The 15,389-nt window shown below is 41.2% G+C and overlaps 3 protein-coding genes across 5 annotated transcripts in view; 1 reads left to right on the forward strand and 2 right to left on the reverse strand.

The window, feature by feature from the left end:
* Positions 1–308, reverse strand: part of cep104 (centrosomal protein 104) — a 41,005-nt gene extending 40,697 nt beyond the window's left edge. Inside the window, exon 1 of one of the 3 annotated variants that reach the window (XR_010464398.1) lies at positions 47–308. The gene's annotated coding sequence lies outside the window, so the exon portion shown is untranslated. The remainder of the gene's footprint in view (positions 1–46) is intronic. The other 2 variants (XM_029664713.2, XM_029664714.2) reach the window with 2 other exon arrangements.
* A 78-nt stretch (positions 309–386) lies between these two features.
* lrrc47 (leucine rich repeat containing 47) lies at positions 387–11,501 on the forward strand. The gene is made up of 7 exons (XM_029664715.2): positions 387–997; positions 1,273–1,749; positions 2,601–2,717; positions 3,694–3,809; positions 8,586–8,688; positions 9,459–9,548; positions 10,751–11,501. The coding sequence occupies exons 1-7, from the start codon at positions 434–436 to the stop codon at positions 10,970–10,972; spliced, it is 1,689 nt and encodes a 562-aa protein (XP_029520575.1). The 5' UTR covers positions 387–433; the 3' UTR covers positions 10,973–11,501.
* A 2,337-nt stretch (positions 11,502–13,838) lies between these two features.
* smim1 (small integral membrane protein 1) lies at positions 13,839–15,164 on the reverse strand. The gene is made up of 3 exons (XM_029664719.2): positions 15,078–15,164; positions 14,616–14,762; positions 13,839–14,297 (listed from the first exon to the last, which is right to left on the reverse strand). The coding sequence occupies exons 2-3, from the start codon at positions 14,711–14,713 to the stop codon at positions 14,174–14,176; spliced, it is 222 nt and encodes a 73-aa protein (XP_029520579.1). The 5' UTR covers positions 14,714–14,762; positions 15,078–15,164; the 3' UTR covers positions 13,839–14,173.
* Between the last annotated feature and the right edge of the window lie 225 nt (positions 15,165–15,389).

Raw genomic sequence — 15,389 nt, forward strand, 5'->3', positions numbered from 1 at the left:
CCTATTGAAGTATAGTGTTACGACAAATATATCAAAGATATCTTACCATGAACATTACAAAAATGTTGACAGCTTGCCCAAGTCCCATTTCATCTCCATAACCACCACTGACAACAACTAGTAAGCTAAGGTGCGCATGTGCCGGACCATCGTCTCACCGCGAAGGACTGTGGTCCATGAAGTTTTTAATCAATTAAAAATATATATTTGAGTATCCAGTCTGCACGTACACTGCGCATATCATCGCCACTGCTCGATGCATATTTCACTGCGTCTTCCATTCGGCAGATAGACATTTTAAAGTGTATATGCTCAAGTGTTACCGGGTCGTTTAAAGCGTTTGTGCTCAAGTGTTACCGGGTGGCTTAAAGCGTCTGTGCTCAAGTGTTACCGGGTGGCATGAGTTTTCCTTTTCCGGGTCTGGTGTAGCAGCATGGATGGTCAAGAGAGTTGGCCAGAAATTGAGAAAGCCTCAAAAGAGAAAAGACGCGAACTGGTCCTTCAAGGTGCAGTTATCGATGAAAAGATATCATCGAATGGAGGTCTGTGTTCCGCAATCTATTCTCTCAAGCTCCTAAATTACCTAGAAATCATCCAATGTCCGAGTTTGACAGAGATTCATGGAGACATACAAAATCTGACCACCCTTACGAGCTTGATTCTTTGTAGGAATAAGCTCTCCTCTGTTCCAAAAACCATTGGAAATCTGAAGTCCCTGAAAGTCCTCGACATTTCAGTTAACAACCTGAAAGCTTTGCCTGAAGAGATAACCCAGCTAAGCGATCTCAATACACTCAACGTGAGCTGCAACAGCATCGAGTCACTACCAGATGGACTGTGTCGTTGCACGAAACTCTCTACCATCAACATCTCCAAAAATGACATCACTCGGTTCCCTGATGACCTTTATCGCCTGGATCTCCTCAGCACTGTCATCGCCTCTGAGAATTCCATAGAAGAGCTGAGTGGAGATGTTCACAAGCTCTCTGCTCTAAAAGTTTGTAGTTGAAATAATCCCACTGCTACCAAAAATGTGCATGACTTCATAAATACCTCTTGTCTATTCCTACTGAATTATGGTCATGATTGACAGGGTAGCTCTCAGTTAATCTTATCGACATTGTATTAAATCTGAGACTGTCTTAACATTTTCCTGGCACAAGGCCTCACCGATGGTGAGACACCTGAGACCAGGATAAGCCCCATTTGGTTATTAATCTTAATTCATGTTGTTATCATAGTTGAATGTAATAAATATACAATTTTCCTCAGGTTTTGGACCTATCCAACAACAAGCTTAGTGACATCCCCTACGAGCTGAGTGACTGCTCCAAACTGAAGGAGATCAACTTCAAAGGAAACAAACTCAAAGACAAGCGACTGGAGAAGATGGTCAACGGTTGCCAGACCAAGTCCATCCTGGACTACCTTCGGGCCGGTGGCCGAGGGAAAGGCAAAGGCAGCAAGCAGGCCGATGGGGATAAGGCCGACGGGGGCCGGAACGCAGAGAAGACCCAGACCAAAAAGCAGCGCAAGCAGAAAAAGAAGAAGACCGAGGAGGAGGAGGATGAGGTGGATGAGATGAACCGGCTGGTGGTGAAAGTGCTTCATGTGTCTGACAACCCAGGGGCATTCACTGTAAAGGTGGCCAATGCACTGAAGGATGTGAGGCCGTACTTGGTGTGCTGTGTGGTCAGAGGCATGAACTTCCAGTCCGGGAATGCGCTCAAGAGGTTCCTGGTTGCGCAGGTAATGCTGTTCAGAGATGAGAACACGTTAGCCTTGGTACCAGACTGTTTATGCGTTAGTCAACTTCTATGTTGCGGTATTTGACAGTCATATTTGGCAAGGAAACTATGTAGGCTAGTAGTTTGTGAATGCAGAAACGGACTAAGAACACGCTACAAAATAAACTCAAGCTCAGTGGTGGAAAAAGTACTCAATTGTCATACTTGAGTAAAAGTAAAGATGCCTTAATAGAAAATGACTCGAGTGAAAGTTACTTTTAAACTTTTACTGGGTATTTGGTTTTAAATTGACTTAAGTATCAAGAGTAAAAATAAAATAAAATCATTTCAAATTCCTTATATTAAGCAAACCAGTTGGCACAATGTGTAAATGTTTTATTTACATATTGCCAGAGGCACACTCCAACATAATTTACAAACTAAGCATTTGTGTTTAGTGAGTCTGCCAGATCAGAGGCAGTAGGGATGACTAGGGATGTTCTGTTTAGTGAGTCTGCCAGATCAGAGGCAGTAGGGATGACCAGGGATGTTCTCTTGATAAGTGCACGAATTGGTCCTTTTTCCTGTCAAAATTTAACGAGTACTTTTCGGTGTCAAGGAAAATGTATGGAGTAAAAACTACATTTTTTTAGGAATGTAGTGAAGTAAAAGTTGGCAAAAGTGAAGTACAGATGCACCCCAAAACTACTTAATTAGTACTTTAAAGTATTTTTACTTAAGTACTTTACACCACTGTGCAAGCTCATAAATTGACACCATCCTCGATAGGCTATGTAACATAATATATGATCGTTAAGTCTCTTTTGCATTATTCCGTTTTCACCACTCTTTCTCTTACCTATTGTATTTTAGACCAAACTTCACGATGACCTATGTGGTAAAAGGACAACTGCGACCATCGCAACACACGACATGCAGCTACTCAAGGGACCTCTCATGTATGATGCCAGAACACCTCCTATGTTAAAGGTATGACACATTGCATGACATTTTGCTCATACAATGTTAGCCGGCCACAAATTCTCAAATGTAAGTCTCTCTGAGATGGAATTAAAAAACACTTTTACATCTGACACATTTACTATGACTAACTTCTTGAGCTTATATTAGGGCTGGGAATTGTCAGGGACCTCACGATACTTAGGTGCCGACAATATGTATTGCGATTCGATATATATTTCAAATGTATTGCTCACTACAGTATGTCTGCTGAAGAGAGCCATGATAATTTTGAGATAAAAGTGCCCCAAAACATGTTGACTCACCATTTTAAAAAGAAGATGGAGAACAAACAATAGGATGAGAAATGCCTGAGTTTTGCCGCAGGTACAGCCTACTCTAGCGCTAGTTAACGTTAACTACCCAGCTACCCCCGCCCCCATTCCTAGCTTCTATGTGTTTTCCAAGGTATTTTAAACTCTTCTCATTTGATTGGTTTATGATGACATTTATCAGGACCCATGTCCAGGTTCCATGTCTTTGTTCAAGTAGTTTATACAGGCAGTCTCAAATGTTTCTGGAGAACATAACAAGGCTCTCTTTCTATTGAACATAATACCTCTGTTTTCTTGAGTAGAATCCAGTATTTTGAAGGACAGTTTTAATCAGTAGTTATGAGCCATAACATTATTCCGTTCTTAATAATTCATGATCCTTTTAAACATATTTTACGCCAACGCCAGGCAACAAGCCTGTTATAGTGACATCAGTCTGTTATTGAAAGACCTTCATGCGGCTTCACCTCAACAGTTTGAACACAAAATAATTGTTGCTGGTTGTTGCCTGTCGCTCTTGGCATATGAACAAATCATTATATTCATAAATTGCATTCAGGTTTGTGTCAATGCATTTCGGTCCCATTCACGGTTATTTAAACAAGCAAATTATCTTTTGAAAGGAGCATACATTTCTCATAAACTCCCTCTCATAAAATGTTGTTTATTAGATAGTCCCTCTCGGCCGTAAGGAGATGACTGCGGTGGAGCTGATGAGGCAGCTGCAGCTAGAGGCAGAGGACCAGAGGAAACAGAGGAAGCGGCAGAATGTGTCTGGCCTCCACAAGTGAGTATAAAACACCTGTCTTTAAGGCAGAGCTGAAAGTATAGGTGAGTCCAGATTCTGCACTCTTCTTCCAAAGTATATTTGCAAACTTCCCTTCATGGATTTAACAATGATGGAAACTCTATACAACAAATGATTACACCAATTCAATGCTTATAAATCCATGACAGGAAGTATAAAAGTGCACACTTCTGGAGGATGTAGAATTGGAAACGCAGCCCAAAGCTGCAGTCGGCTTGATGCCCATTCTTTTTTGTTTTGTTATTAGGAGGGGGCAAAAAAAAAAACACAAAGTGGCCTCTGGGTTGACGCCAGCATTCTTAAAGGTAGAGTCAGCGATATGTAGATGCGCAAATAAACAGCATAGTGAGTCAATTTCCACAACAACTAAGAGCGCGAGGCTAACCTTCTCCACTGTTTTGGTCCCGTGGTTACTAGGAGTGTAACGGTACACGTATTCGTACCAAACCGTTTTGTACGGGTTCTCGGTTCGGTCCACACTGTGAATCCGAATGAAAACAAAACAAAAACACAATTAAAGCTAGGCCTATAGGCTAAGCCTATGCTGCTTTGTAGACCTATGCCTCTTGAGTAAATCTGAGCAACAAAAAAATAATTTTAGGCTATTGCGTTAAGACAACTAGAGCCTATGCGCACATTGTAATAAAATTATAATCTTAATTGGCTCATTTCAAACGGTCCTTTATGAGACGCAGCCAGGAACTAGTTCTGTACGATGGTGAGTGGTGGGGTCAATAAACCAGAATTGAAGGATCCTCCATTTAAATTTCCATTTTGGAACATTTTGGCTTCCCAGTAGATAACAATGGCGACGGACAGAGAGTTGTGGATAAAACGTTGACAGTATGTCGCCACACTCAACGAGAATAACCTATGCAGCTGCCAACACCTCAAATATGTTGACACGTTTAAGCCGACATCACCCCAGTATACCGGAGCAAGACGGAAACGCATTCAAGCGGCCCTTGGCAGCTGATTCTGACTGGACCAAATAAATTACAAGAGCGATAAGTAGGCTCTTACAGTTTTTGGTTTATAGCTGTAGATATGTGCCCATTCTGTGTTTAAAAATGGGGGGGTTTCAGGGAGCACCTCGTGAAACTGCTCAAACCACGTTACGAACTTCCCTCTTGCACCAATTTCAGCATAGCGATACCCGCTCTAAATAAGCCAAGCCAACGTTTTCAATGAATAAACGCTTACTTAACACGCCCCCTTTATGAGAGTCACAAGTACTCATATGGCACTGAAGGAAACAGTGTCATGTGTTTGTAACCAAGATGGAAGTGGGAATTTATCACATACGACTATGAAAAATCCACTTGAATGGCCATCCAACAGGTAATTACTAGTGGGAAAGTCGTCTATCATCGAGAGCACCCACCTCTCCCACATGGTGACATCTGACATCACCTACTAAGGAAATGTCCTCTATAACAGCACTTTCGGCAATTGAATGCAGCAACACATTATTTATAAAAAGCGGTCCATTAATGTGGTTTCTGAACTGTCATTTGTTTACAAGCATGATAGATGTACTTTTAGTTTATGGAGGATGCATCTTGTTGGCCATTAGCCAATCTGCGTTAATCAACCAGTTCAAATCACATGAATGTATCCAACTGGTATTTATGACTTCATAGGTGGGAATTTACCAGCTCCCACATGGTTACAAACGCAGCATCCGAGTGAAAACTTGAGGCCCAACATAACAATCCGGTCACAACAGACAATTCTAGGAACATTGTGAATGGCATTTAATTTTCCCGAACGGTGACCCCAAACCGCAATACTACTGAACCGTGGGTTTGTCAAACTGTTACACCCCAAGTGGCTGCCACGTTGTATGACTGTGTGAGAGCGAAGTCTTGCATCATGTTCATCGCAATATATGCGGGATGTTTGTGAAATGTCATTTTTAAAGGGCCAATCAGCAGTTGAAACAATAATAAAGTGATTTTTGCGTAAAAAACTAAGGGATGGCAATTGTAAAATGTAATCCCTCTCAGTTCATAGACAGAGCTATGGATGCAAGGACTGACTATCCATGATATCAAAATCATATACTGAACAAAAATATAAATGCAACATGTAACGTGTTGGTTTCATGAGCTGAAATTAAAAGATCCCTGATATTGTCTATATGCACAAAAAGCTTATTTCTCTCATAATGTTAATCCATCAGGTGTGGCATATCAAGAAGCTGATTAAACAGCATGATCATTACACACATGCTATCTAGAAGAAAAAGAAACGCACACCTTGTGCTGGGGACAATAAAAGGCCACTCTAAAATGTGCAGTCTTGTCACACAACACAATGCCATGGATGTCTCAAGTTTTGAGGGAGCGTGCAATTGGCATGCTGACTGCAGGAATGTCCACCAGAGCTGTTGCCAGGGAATTTTATGTTAATTTCTCTACCATAAGCTGCCTCCAAGGTCATTTTAGAGAATTTGGCAGTACGTCCAACTGGCCTCAATCACAGAACACCTGTAACCACGCCAGCACAGGACCTCCACATCTGGCTTCTTCACCTGCGGAATCGTCTGAGACCAGCCACCTGGACAGCTGGCGAAACCTTGGGTTTGCACAACCAGAGATTTCTGCACAAACTAGCAGAAACCGTCTCAGGGAAGCTGCCTGCTCGTCATCCTCACCAGGGTCTTGACCTGACTGCAATCTGACTTCAGTGGGCAAATGCTCACCTTCTATGGCCACTGGCATGGATAAGTCCCGGTTTTTAACTGTACCGGGCAGAATGCAGACAGCGTGTATGGTGTCAACATTGTGAACGGTGGGGTTATGGTATGGGCAGATATAAGCTACGGACAACGAACACAATAGCATTTTATTGATGTCAGTTTGAATGCACCGATACCGTGAAGAGATCTTGAAGCCCATATTTCTGCCATAAATCCACTGCTATAACCTCATGTTTCAGCACTTTAATAGATGGCCCCATGTCGCAAGGATATGTGTACAATTCCTGGAAGCTGAAAATGTCCCAGTTCTTCCATGGCCTGCATACGCAGCAGAAACGTCACCCGTTGAGCATGTGTGGGATGCTCTGGATCGATGTGTACATCAGCACATTCCTGGCAACATCCTGCAACTTTGCACAGCAATTCAAGAGTGGGGCAACATTCCACATGCCACAATCAACTCTATGCAAAGGAAATGTGTTGCGCTGCATGAGGCAAATGGTGGTCACACCAGATACTGACTGTTTTTCTGATCCACGTCCTTTCCTTTTTTTTGAGGTATCTGTGAGCAACAGATGCATATCTGTATTCTCATGTGAAATCCATAGATTAGAGCCTAAAGAATTTATTTAAATTGACTGATTTCGTTATGAACTGTAACTCAGTAAAATCTTTGAAATTGTTGCATTTATATTTTTGTTCAATGTAGTTAACCATGTTTTGATGCTATACAGTGTTTGTTTACGAACATTGGATTAAAACAAGTTTATATTTTGGGTTCTAATGGGGTACGACAAGCAAACTAAGCGCATTCTCTTAGCTCACTGGTCACCATAGCAACACCCACCCGTAGTACACACTCCAGCAAGTATATTTCACTGGTCATCCCCAAAGCCAACTCCTACTTTGGCTGCCTTTCCTTCCAGTTCTCTGCTGCCAATGACTGGAATGAATTGCAAAAATCACTGAAGCTGGAGACTTATATCTTTCAAGCATCAGCTGTCAGAGCAGCTTACCGATCATTGCACCTGTACACAGCCCATCTGTAAATAGCCTACCCAACTACCTCATCCCCATATTATTCATTTTTTTGCTCCTTTGCACCCCAGTATCTCTACTTGCACATCATCTTCTGCACATCTATCACTCCAGTGTTAATGCTAAACTATAATTATTTTTCCACTATGGCCTATTTATTGCCTTACCTCCCTAATCTTACTACATTTGCACACACTGTATATATATGTTTTTATTGTGTTATTGACTGTACGTTTGTTTATTCCATGTGTAACTCTGTTTGTCGTACTGCTTTGCTTTATCTTGGCCAGGTCACAGTTGTAAATGAGAACTTGTTCTCAACTGGCCTACCTGGTTAAATAAAGGTGAAATAAAATGAGGCATTTATAAGTTATATTCTTTATGTATCAATGGGTACATATCGGTTAAAAATGTCTCCAACTGCTGATTGCCCCTTTAAATGTTATGGTGTAGTAATAAATTAATTCCTATTTCATTTTCCATTTACAGTATGTTGGTGTGGTGTCCTATGCAATAATGCATTGTTTTTATCAAGCACTTCAGTAGTTTCAGGAGCTCAAAACAAAGGCAAAATGATTAGGTTGCTCATTCAACACATGAGGGCGCCATAAGGCTGTTTGATACAGAAACCATGTTGAAGTAAATAGACGTACTCCTTTATTTATGTCTATGAGAATATGTGGACTGTTGTTTTTAGGACCTGTCTGTAAAGATATTGCCATGATATAGGCAAGTGATAAAGATTACATTGTTATTTACAAGATTAGGTTAGATAACTTACCTAATTTTAATTTACTTCAAGGTTGACCTAAATACCATGACACAGTATTTTGGGGAGTTTTCAAAGAGCTCAAATGCCACTTCAATCTGCACCATGAGTATGGGTGTAGACCTTTCAATGGGCTCTTATGAAAGGGTTCTGTTGGCTATTGTAGCCATCGTTGGCATGAGGGCAATATTACACTAGCCATTGTTTCTCAGCTAAAGTTATTTGACTTTTTTATTTGACTCAGATACCTGCAGCTTCTTGATGGAAAAGAACTCTACCCATGTCTGGTGGATGCAGAGGATCATGTGATCTCATTTCCACCAATCACCAACAGCGAGAAAACCAAGGTGTGTGTGTGTGATCTTTATCAGACCAAAGACAGGTGCCTTTCTTACAGGTCAATCCGCTTATCACTTGCTGATCCAGCAGTGAATTCACAATACAGCTACCAATAGAAATGTTATGATTTATAATAAATATTTGTTCTCAGTATCTACATGTAGCCAACCTATAGAATGCCCAGCAGTGTAGAATGCAGTCTAAAACCTTGCTGAGTTGTACTTTCCCTTAGACTTTGCACACCTCCAGCACTTTGACTTTGGAAGCTTTAAATTGCAGCCACACCAGATAAAGAAACAGATCTGTATCTTTATTGCTTAATTGCGGACATGCTTGTACCCGGGTTGCAATAAATTCATCTTGAGTATAGTACTTAGCCTTGAAATCCAACGCTGACTTTTTAAGACTATTAGTTGATGACGCAACCAGGTGTTGTCTTACCTGACATTTCCTGATTCTAAAATGTAGTTCTGATCCCTTATTCTGAATTTCGAGATAGTAGCTTATAAATTTACATTTAAGTCATTTAGCAGACGCTCTTATCCAGAGCGACTTACAAATTCAAGGGAATATGACGTGGAATAGGCTTACAGGCAATGCACTGCATTCAATGTATTTATTTTCTAATGCCGGATGGATATGATATCGTTCTGTCAACTATCCTGTCATCCCTCTTTACAGATTGAATTCATTTGATAATAAAAAAAATAGTAGTCTGCTTTAGCTGGGGACAATATTACATACAAGTGATGTACTGTGTCTTTGTCCCGTATTATAGATCAGGAAGACGACTAAGGAGCTTTTCTTAGAAGTGACCAGTTCTACCAGCCTGCAGATCTGTAAAGATGTGATGGATGCTCTCATAGTGGTAAGCTCAGCTCTCTCCCTGTATACAAAGAGACATGCAGTAGGACTGAATCCTACATTGCAATGCACATGCATAACACATACAGCCATTGATTGCATGAATGAAACATTTACACATGCATGCATCAGTCAGACACACACGGTGGCTGGCGAGAGCAGAAAAGTGTCATGACACCGGGTGTCATGCTCAGTCTCAGGGTGTTGTGCTGGTTTGATGTCTGGATCCTGGCCCTCAGTGGAATAAGTGAGCTCATCTGCCCGGGGTGAGTGGCCTGGCGGTGTACGGTGTCACCGCCTAAACATACAGCTCACAATACGACTGCAACCCTAGAGCTGCATACACCCACCAGTACACACAGCAGCAGACACGTTTCAATAACAGCCTTGTCGAAACATAGCAGCCGATAAGGGTTTAATCCACACTCTGATTCCTGCCCCAAAATATACATTATTGAGAGAGGGTACGGTTTTGATTGGGTGTGGTAATTGAAGGAGGGATTTGAGGTCAGGTCATGAGAGTTTGGGGTTGATTTCATTCCTGCTCGATTTGCCACACCTCAACAATCTATGTCTCAATTGTCTCAAGGCATCCTTCTTTAACCTGTCTCCCCTTCACCTACACTGATTTGAAATGGATTTAACAGGTGATATCAATAAGGGATCATATATTTCACCTGGTCAGTCTATGTCATGGAAATAGCATTCCTAATGTTTTGTACACAGTATAGGTTGCACTGTTGATGAGACTTCCTGTTCTGGAAGTGCTTGTCCTATATTTCCACAATCTCACTGACGGATTGTATACGTCCCCCTATATATTTTACTGCATCAACAAACGTGGGTGAGAAGTTGGTGAGAAGTTTACAATACCTTCAACAAAATTTGCCGCCATTGCTTAAGAAATAAAATTAGGAGAATGTAAAGACTGAGGCTATAATAACAATTTCATACCTTGATTACATTGAGACAATATTTTTTGTGGGGGGGATACTTGGTGAACAGATTTCCTATTTAGATTTTATTTTTGCGGAATTCCTGGTGATTTTAGTCTCTTTTTTGACCAAACACTAAAATCCCTCCCAAAAAACATTTAAAAAATGACTCATTTGCGGCGACCCCTGCTCTCGTTTACTTTCTCAAATAGACTTCATCCATATGGTCCCAATGGTCAGCAATTAACACATCTCTCTGTTTCCTTCTCAGAAAATGGCGGAGCTGAACAAGTTCACGTTTGAGCACAGAGAGGAGGCTGGGTCAGAGGGAGAGTCTGATTCACCCCCAGTCCCTGCCTCGGATGATATCACCTCAGGAGAGCTGGTCATCCAGCAGGTTCGCACCGTGGACCCCGACGGGAACCTCAAGGTCGTCTACCCGTCCAAAACGGACCTCTGCACCGACGTCGGCGACCTGAACGTCGTTTGGTAGTTGCGCAACAACCAGCCTTTTGATTTATACACTTACGGTCTCACACAGTTAATCACAATACTGTATATGAGTTGCCACTGTTCAATGTATTTGGTTTGCCGGGTTCCCTTGGTAAGCAAAGCCGATTACATCCACTAATTTCTCAAACATGGAAATAGTGTAATTATGCCCTTGCTTAAAGTTCTTGATTACTCTTTGGCACGTACAAACAGCTTCTGCTGTATTAAGGTATAGAATAATTTAGCTACCTACCTACCCAACCTAAAATATGGCCGTTTTTGTATACTTATTTTTTATATTGCTACACACTAAAGGCAACTCACAATAACTAAAGTCTGTAGCAAGCCTGTGTGCTCTGTAGAGTGTAGACATAGTTAATGACATAGTTAATGACAACATTTTAGCATTTGTGAACTGAAACAAGTATAAAACCTTTTTCCATTACCCACTTTAATAAATTAAGAGCAGGGAATGTGTATAATGTCTAATATTTTAAAAGATCTCTCAAATAAATTGAACCTTGAGGGCAGCAGTGGTTATGCATTTATTTATTGCACATGTTGAAAGCCAATGCTTTGTTCTGGGTAGAAACATTTCTCCTATTTTCTTGATAATTTCAGGAATGCTTGGCCTCAATGACACAGGAAACCCCAAAGAGATTGGTCAATTAATGTGTATGCATGGTGAACGGCCCTTTGACTGAATTGTAAAACTGCTTGGGTATTAACAGGTTAACTAAAAAGTGCGGGGTACTGTTACATATCAAGTGTCTATTAACGGCTGGTGGGAGTGTGTAGGGGGATGTCTCAGACACACACACAGTATAAAAGAATAGCCAGAGAGTTGTAGTTAGGTGTCCTATACGTTAAGGACCGGGTTGGACTTCTCGACACAAGATGCAAGCTTCCACTTAAGGCAACCCATTCATTGGAACTATGAAAAGTACTTACAGAGTACAGAAGAAGCAAGCCTGGTCCGATACAAACAGGGAGAAAAAGTCACGGTGGAGAAGCATTAGTGAAAAGGACATGCGGTACTTGGAGCTTAATGTGCAACGGATTGACAGGCCGAATGCTCCACGAGGAGACCCTGCTCAAGCGAATGCTAACCTGAGACCAGCTCCAAAGATAACAAACCCAATTGAATATCTTACTTGTCCTAGGCATTTAATGATTCAAAATAAACTAGGCCGTGCAAGCACATCCGCTATCACCCAGGGTATCCTTCTGCCCCCCATCACTGGATCAAGAATCGTTGCTGGTAAAGCGGAGGGCTCAACTGTGCCGTTTCTTTCTGCAAGACCAGCCGTGTCACTACAAGACAACGGAGACACACACTTGTCAACGTCTGGTGTAAGGAGTGTAAATACAGTGTTTCGGGTACTGGTTGCTCAACATGCGCAGAATTGTCAAATGTCTAACAAAGCTGGGTTAGTTAGTAGTAGTCTAACCATGTTGACTAGGTCTACAAAAGATTCCATCCAGAACCCAGACACTCGCTCCAGACTAGATTGCACCAAGGGGACCTTTGGGGCCCAGCCAGCTGTGGCATCAAGTTTCTCACCAACAGACCCGTTAGTAAGGCAACGGAGAAATGATGTGAGTAACCCTAGTGCCAACTACAGCGGGGTGATGACGGAGAGGCTTAAACATGATGCCAGTCTATGTGAAACAAAACAACAGAGAGATTTCTCCTCTGATGACTCGGCTATTAAAACAGAATCCCGGTACTCTGAAGACAAAGATACCATCAAGACTGGCATAGACTGTCTTTGTCCCAATGATGCAGAATATTATACGGATCAGAGAATTGCAGAATGGGTCTTGAAAGTCAACTCCACCCTATTTTCCTCATTAGATGATGAAATGCATAGCGTAAATTCTGTTGAGGAGCAAGATATTTCCACCATAAAAATAATCTATGAGGGAGAGTAATAAAAGCTGATTTGATGAGGTCGAGCAACTAGGTGAGATTTTCTTTTTCACTGTCATTTATACTGAACAAAAATATAAATGCAACATGCAACAATTTCAAGCATTATAGTTCATATATGGAAATCAGTCAATTGAAATTCATTATGCCCTAATTTATGGATTTCACATGACTGGGAAGGGGTATAGCCATGGGTGGGCCTGGGAGGGCACAGTGAGCCAGGACCAGCCAATCGGAATGATTATTTTTCCTCACAAAAGGGCTTTATTACAGATGGAAATACTCTTCAGTTTCATCGGGTGGCTGGTCTCAGAAGATCCTGCAGGTGAAGAAGCCGGATGTGGAGGTCCTGGGCTGGCGTGGTTACACGTGGTCTGCGGTTGTGAGGTGGCTTATGGTAGAGAAATGAACATTCAATTCTCTGGCAACAGCTCTGGTGAACATTCCTGCAGTCAGCATGCCAATTGCATGCTCCCTCAACTTGAGACATCTGTGGCATTGTGCATCTGTGGCACGCTTATGTTCTGTTGATATTTTTGTTCAGTATACATTGTGGACATTACAGCCTCTATGGGCAGTGGGCATAGGTTTGACTTCAACATTGGGGAGGGGAACATTGCAGAGGACAACATTTGCCTCTAATATTGGGAGCGGTGGCCATGTCCCCCCTTTCCCGCTATAAATTACACCCCAGTCCAGGGCTCAAATTTACAGAGTTTTTTTTTTTATCCCTATGACAGTTTGATAATAAAGCTATTTCTCGTTACAGACTTGAGGATTTGAGGTGAGAAAATAAATATTAAAGTGTATTTTTGTAATGATGATTAGGTTTGATATATTTGCAGATGACATCTACATTTAAAAAAAAAAAAGAGGCAAACCTCTTGTTTGACAGCATATTTACCACACCATGTTTGTTGAATAACACAGGTAATTAACATATTTTCAACAGCTTTTTTATTACTATTAGTATTGCCTGTGTCCTTTCATTAAAATATTGAATCCACATGGCCTTGATATACAGTTGAATAGGCTAACATAACAAGCCCTGTAGTACAATCTTGAAAAAACAATTGAAATAGATATCACTTAGTGACAAGAACATATTGAATACCAAGCACTGTAAGTCAAACATTATGTTCATGTTTTTAGACAATGACTTTTCACATATAAGACAAAGCTGTGGGAAGCTGTAAAATCACTTTACAACAAGCAAACTGCAATCCCAACATAATTCCATCTGTTGAGGGTCCTTTGGTCAGTGGCCGGTCAGCATTTGTGGACGTAATATCCAGTGACGTATCCAATGATGTAGACAGCCACCAGTGCAGCCAAAGCTCCGGCCACCTTGATAGCTATGCCCAAGGTGCCAGTGCAGAATCTGTTGTACAGCCTTTGGGGAACAGAACATGTCATAATATGACCACTGATTACAGTTGAGGTCAGTTCATACACGATCAGTAAACTCAAGGGGTCCTCATTTGGGAAAGTTAATAAACTAGGACGAAAGGTAGGAAACACTGCACTGAATACAATTTTCAACTTCATATACCTTAATTGAAAGTAAGTGTTTCTTGAACTGCCTAAAACATTGTCATTCACTATAATTGATATTGCCTATCCCCTGTGATTAATAAACGGGTACCCTATAATAGTAAGAACACTGATTGTATCTTCTGTCGCCCAGTCATGGGTCTTCCTCAGAGCTTACCCCGTTACACCTGTCCCAGCCACATTCAGATTGATGTTGTCTTCATTCCAGCGGTTGTATTGCACACCAGCAGTATTGGAGTCCATGTCAGAAGCCATTCTTCCCTGAATTGTATTTACTGCAGATACCACTTACTCCTTCAACAACCTGGAAAGATGAGATAGAGGTGCACAATATGGAGTTGCACAATATGGATATAGAATAGGTCAGATCACAATCAATTTAGACCTATTCAGTCCCCCAGTTAGGCTTACTTAAATTTCAATAAATGATTGAATTTGTTTTATTTCATTATATCTCATTGTATCATTCAATGAGTCTTTGTATGACACATTAAAACTCAACAGGTGGCTAGAGCTGTAGGACATTGATCAGCTTTCCCAAATCCACTGGCTCAAACGATAAACAAATCCTATTGCTAATCACCCAACCTAACCAGAAAATAACTGGGAGTCTACTCACCACTGCTCTTTCGAGGACTGAAGGCATATTGTGTTGAAGAAGGCATGCCTCTTTATATATGAGTTCATCACAGTCAGCATTCATCACCTGGTCATAAATTGAGAAGGCCATAGTAGTTTTATGGCTCTTTCCAATGATAAAAGCACAATTAAAATGATGTGCTCTGTGTTTACCTCCGGTTACAGATACAGTAACTGCAGATCTTTCTTGATAACTGCATACAGAATATTCACTTCACAAAGGTCAATAATTCAACAGGCAATTTCATGTTTACTCATAGCCATGTGGTGAAATGAAGAAAAAAAAGAAACT

The sequence above is a fragment of the Oncorhynchus nerka genome, linkage group LG7 (genome assembly GCF_034236695.1).
Source record: "Oncorhynchus nerka isolate Pitt River linkage group LG7, Oner_Uvic_2.0, whole genome shotgun sequence".
NCBI classification, from domain to species: Eukaryota; Metazoa; Chordata; class Actinopteri; order Salmoniformes; family Salmonidae; genus Oncorhynchus; species Oncorhynchus nerka.

Excerpts from the sequence above, each read along its gene's own strand:
- smim1 (XM_029664719.2), bottom strand. The coding sequence starts at position 14,713 with ATGGCTTCTGACATGGACTCCAATACTGCTGGTGTGCAATACAACCGC. Across the intron at positions 14,298-14,615 it reads GCTGGGACAGGTGTAACGGG|GCTGTACAACAGATTCTGCA; the intron begins GTAAGCTCTGAG and ends TGTTCCCCAAAG.
- lrrc47 (XM_029664715.2), top strand. The coding sequence starts at position 434 with ATGGATGGTCAAGAGAGTTGGCCAGAAATTGAGAAAGCCTCAAAAGAG. Across the intron at positions 998-1,272 it reads ACAAGCTCTCTGCTCTAAAA|GTTTTGGACCTATCCAACAA; the intron begins GTTTGTAGTTGA and ends AATTTTCCTCAG. Across the intron at positions 1,750-2,600 it reads AGAGGTTCCTGGTTGCGCAG|ACCAAACTTCACGATGACCT; the intron begins GTAATGCTGTTC and ends ATTGTATTTTAG.